This window comes from Frankliniella occidentalis, unplaced genomic scaffold, assembly GCF_000697945.3.
Source record: "Frankliniella occidentalis isolate FOCC.00 unplaced genomic scaffold, Focc_3.1 Scaffold20, whole genome shotgun sequence".
Taxonomy (NCBI): domain Eukaryota; kingdom Metazoa; phylum Arthropoda; class Insecta; order Thysanoptera; family Thripidae; genus Frankliniella; species Frankliniella occidentalis.
This window is the reverse complement of record NW_026267150.1, coordinates 1,708,026-1,713,021: the sequence shown is the minus strand read 5'-3', so window position 1 is coordinate 1,713,021 and position 4,996 is coordinate 1,708,026. Positions and strand designations below refer to the sequence as shown.

The 4,996-nt window shown below is 49.1% G+C and overlaps 1 protein-coding gene across 1 annotated transcript in view; it reads left to right on the top strand.

Moving 5' to 3' along the window:
• Positions 1-4,996, top strand: part of LOC113202245 (neuroligin-2-like) — a 135,701-nt gene that overhangs the window by 112,188 nt on the left and 18,517 nt on the right. The window contains exons 7-9 of the mRNA XM_052264651.1: positions 4-229; positions 3,836-3,993; positions 4,131-4,134. Of these exons, the coding sequence (XP_052120611.1) occupies positions 4-229; positions 3,836-3,993; positions 4,131-4,134 (388 nt within the window). The remainder of the gene's footprint in view (positions 1-3; positions 230-3,835; positions 3,994-4,130; positions 4,135-4,996) is intronic.

Genomic DNA, 4,996 nt, shown 5'->3' with positions numbered 1-4,996 from the left:
CAGATACCATCGATCGGAGATCCTAGCCACCATCCTCAATGAGTACACGGACTGGGAGAGGCCCGTGCAGCACCCCGTCAACCTCCGTGACGAGACTCTGGAGGCGCTGTCCGACGCGCAGGTCGTGGCGCCTGTCGTACTCACGGCTGACGTGCATTCCAATACAGCCAGCAACAAGACTTTCCTTTATGTGTTCGACTACCAGACCAAATATGGTGACTACCAGCAGGTGAGTGGAGCCAATTTTAAGTACGTTTTGGTCCCGTTACTAGTGCGAGCTCCCCAAGGGTACGTAGCGGTTCGCGTCTTGGGATACAGTTAGTATCTTGCGGATGATCAAAAAAATTGGTTATTTTTCGCCTACAATCATTTATTAACTTTGAAGATGTGGAAGGACGCCTCCACTAAAGTCAGCGTTCCCACGCCAAGTGTAAGTTCGGTGACGCTGGCACCGTAAAGAGTGAACATATGTTCCTCCGATTCGTTCTATGATCGTGCGGCAAAGTACATTGTAAAAAAACTGTCGTATTCGACAGCTAGGCGCCTGCGAGACTCGAGGTAGGCCATCCCGCAGTGCACACATGCATCGAAGGCAAGATGTTGCCTACCTATCAGGCGCTATAAGACCTTGCACTGTTAAATACCTCCAAAGCAATGCTTTGCAGAACTGCAAATTATTTAGATCCTATGTAATTTCGACGCATTTACTTTGCAATTACAAAGTGGTGCATTGCTATTGCGAACCAGTAAAATAGGCTGCAAAGCGTGACTTTGTACTCGCAGAGCAGCACTTTGTAATTGCAAAGTAAATGCTTCGCACTTATAAATGATCTAAATACTTCGCAGTTCTGCAAGTCATTGCTTTGCAGGGATCTGACAGATTGAATTGGATTAACTGGACAGTTAGAGAAGTTAGAGATCAATTTTATTCCTTAACAGTAAATTTATTTTGTTTTCACGTCTCCCTTGTTCGTTTTCGGGGCACATAACTTAAATGCGTGCAATAAGTGCAATAATTAGCGTAAATCGTATTCTTTTAAATTAACAAACGCATTTCGTTGACGTATATTTAATTCAAAAAAACTGAATGTTCGTCAAAACTAGCAGACGACTAAGATGGCTCAGTGAGAAACAATCATATGAACTACGACATCGATGAAAACGACTCTTGTCAAATGCAGCAAAATCCAATTGGCCAGCTATGTCAGGAGTGGAGTGAGTCTACTCCCTACCGTCCACCTGGAGCTAAGTTTGTTTTGGTGGTTACCGAACTGTATCTGTCGTCCCGTATTTAAGTGTAATCGCCACCCCCCGAGTTTGGAACTCGTTCACTTCTCTTTAATAAGCAACCTGCATTAATTGTCTTCTGCTCCCTGCCTTTATCGCGCCCCAAAACGCGAATGTCATTCTGCTGCGAAACTTTTAATTGGAATAAGTAATGGGGGCGATAATGAATGAGGGGTTGTGAGGGGCGGGGGTGACCTTTGACCGGGCCCTGCGATGGCCACTGCTGCAGTGCTACCAAAAGCAGGGAGCGCCCCCTTCCCTCGGGTAGAAAAATCTGAACATACCCCTACCCCATTACTCCCTCCCCTGCCAGGGAAGAAGTGCCTGGGGGCGAGTAAGACTCTGGCTGTGCCGGTCTGGACGCCGCAATGGCCGGGGGCAGTTTGGAAATCCAATCCAGAAGCTATGCAACTACTTCTCTGGCCTATCTCGGTTCGGGCGCTCCGACGCGACGTGCTCTTCGGCGTGTTGCGGATCTGCAGCGTGGCGTGGCTTGGCTTGGCGTGGCGTGGCGTAGCGTGGCGTGGCGTAGCGTAGCGTGGCATGGCGTGGCGTAGCGTAGTCTGCTACTACGTTGCGTGCCCCGTGGCGCGGACCAGCACGACGCGGTTGCGGTCGTGGCCTTTGTAGCCGTAGTGATGGAATTTCCAAGTCCATTGTGACGACGGGGAAGGCTTAAATTGAAGCGCGTCGAGTTGCGTTGGCCTCCGTCTTTCCACTTTCGGGGCGGCTCGCCCCGCCACGCCGCTTCAAATTAACGCTGCCTGGAGTGCCGAGGGCCTGACTGGTGGCCAGCCTCCAAATAACTATTATGACTTTTGCATTATCACGAACTTGGGAGGGGAACGCCAAAGAGGTGCTAGCGTTTTCGTTGCGGGAGCTGTGTACTACCCCATAGAAATATCCTTGTCTGCAGCCTGAGCTATTAACTCGAAACAAGGAGACCAGGGTCACTCCAAATCTCCAAAATGATAATGGTAACGTTTAGACCACTATTACAATTTGCACTATGTTTCTATCGTTTAAACCATTTAAACTTAAATATTAACATTAATAATTATTATTAATAATTATTTTCCCGCTGAATCTGAATTGGGTTTGTCGGCCTCAGGTAGCGTCGACCGCTAGTAAAAGGTCTACCGCGCCGACAAAGAGGGGCGTTGGGTTTGCGCAAGGAGATTGCGGTCCATACAGGCGCCAGTTTTCCGGATACAGCGGGGCGGCCGCTCTGATGTTCGTTAAACGGACCTCCTCCCGTGGAGCACACACCGCGCGGCGAGTACACAGCGGTCCGACTCTCGTCACAAAGTGAGTGGCTCTGCCGGGCCGTGCGCTATAAATCGTGTCGGCTGAGAGCCATTACCGTTGCACAGCAGTGTGTGTGTGTGTGAGAGAGAGAAAGAGAGATGGAGTGGGGGAGGGAGGGTACGTTACGGCCGCGTGTGTGTGTACAGGGTGCAGGAGGCCCCTCCCCTGCTCAAACTCAAAGTTCAAGACGCTGTGGTTGCATCACCCGCTTAACCCCTTGCTCGCAGCCAGGCCCGACCCCATCCACACCCCCTTCTCTACCGTTTCGCAACGTTCGCGCCTGTAGCAGCACGAAATTCTCAAAGTCTGCATTGAACATCTTCCTGTGTTGATTTTCTTCAAAAACTAGAGAGAATGGGATCTGAAATAAAGTATACGCGTTTTGATGCGCGAGTAAACTTTCCCACCACAGTAGTATTCTAAGCTTGATGGACATTGGTGGTGCTTTTCAGACACCCTAACTTCATGACGAGAGTTGTGTTGCTCCAAGCCCAATATTTGAAGCTACTTATTGAGTTCCAAGAACTATCATGTGTTGAACCAAGAGACTTATCTCTTGGTTGAAGCGGTTCGAAGGGAGGTCATTAACCGTATAACAGCCTAGTATACTCCCCCTCTTTATTCTGGAGACAAAGTCAGTTTAACATGGCGAGACATTCTATTACATGACATTGCTTTTGTAATTTGTAAAAACTGATCTAAACTCTGGTATGCGTTTTTAATACACAATTTCAAATATTTTTTTATATTTTCATGCCTTATTTTTATTTGGGGGAGCTGTACACCTTTCATAGTTTTTTGTTGTATCAGTGTACGTGAGTCGGCCCCTGCTCTCCGTGGCGGCGGGCAACTTTGCTGCTTTGGCCGGAGAAGAGGGAGGGAGGAGGCACGTGTATGACGTAAACACCACAAGTTTGCCTAAACTTGTGGTGTGCGGAGCGTAAGAAGTTGAGCCCAGAGCATGACTCTTTCCTCGTCTCTTGAGTCCAACTGGAGCGTAGCGCCGTGTGGAGAAGCATGACACGCGTTGTGTGTCCCCCTCGTGCGTGCTTCCGGACTACGTGTGTGTTATGTATTAACGTATGTGTGAATCGTATGGCAGAGAGGGAGGGTGAGAGGCAAGCTAGATGTCGCGCGCGTGTTTCTGTTTGACTAATGTTTTAGAAGTGGTGGCCCGAGGACCATACTTTGCTCGCCCGCCCCCTCTGCCTTGTTGTGAGAGTCCTCTCGTCTGTTTCAGCGCCAGGGCTGTATCCACGGCGAGGACCTTGCCTACGTATTAGGTGCGCCGCTCTCGGCTGGATTACGGCACTCCCACCTGCCCAGGAACTTCACCAAGTCTGAGGCAATGCTGTCCGAGGCCACCATGAACTATTGGATCAACTTTGCTCGCACGGGGTGAGTAGAAAACGTCTCATGTCTTTTACTGTAAATGAAAAAGAAATGCCACCACACATCGTAGTACTCATGTTGTTAATGGCGGTGCTTTCGTTTCAAAGGGAAAATAAGCCTTTTATTGGGTGTTCAAATTTCAGCGAAGTTTTATGAACATATAGACTGTTATTTTTTTTAAAAAAAGCTGGAAATGAGTTTATAATAAATTTTATTAGTGAACCTCTCGTTTTTTCTTTTTGCGAGATTTGCTACGTTGCGCTTCGAGAATTTGACCAACAAGTATTACCTTTGCTATGTTTCTTCCTTATGCAGGGTGGTCCACAGACCCCTTCCTTTATTTTGCTTATACTGTACCGGATGCAGGCGTGGACGGTTGCATACTCGCACGGGGCCGTAAGGTGAGCGACAGTAGGCAAGCTCGTCCGCACACCTGCGTCCGGTACAGTATAAGCAAAATAAAGGAAGGGGTCTATGGACTACCCTGCACTTTCTAGCGCGTCACGCGCTGCCCACTATACGAGCAGACACCCGCTCGGGCAGTCTGTCGGTAATTTTCCCAGCTCACCTGCAGTTGTTGCCGTTGGCCTTGGGGGAAATCAGTGGGTTAGCGTCCCAGCGGTCTGATCCACCGCTGCCAACGAGACGCAGTCTCGGGCCAAAACGAAATGAAAATAATAGGATGTAGGATGTGCGTGTGAGGGTGGGGGGTGTGGTGGTGTGCTTTGCCGGAGTTTAACACCGCAAGAATGAAAGAATGTGTGGCTTCGTGTTTTGTTCAGCTGGAAAGTGGGAACGGGCCGAGGGGTACACCACTCTTAAAAGTAGGTGTAGGGGAGAGTGGGGCACATTGGTCCATGGGGCACATTGGTCCACCATCAAGTTCCACGAGGATAGAGCAATCGCAGTGACCTGACTCACACTATAGAAGAAGCCATTACCACCCTGACTGATTTTCTGGAAGGTTTGACAAAGTTCACTGGCAACCATCGGATTTGCGAGGGGTTAA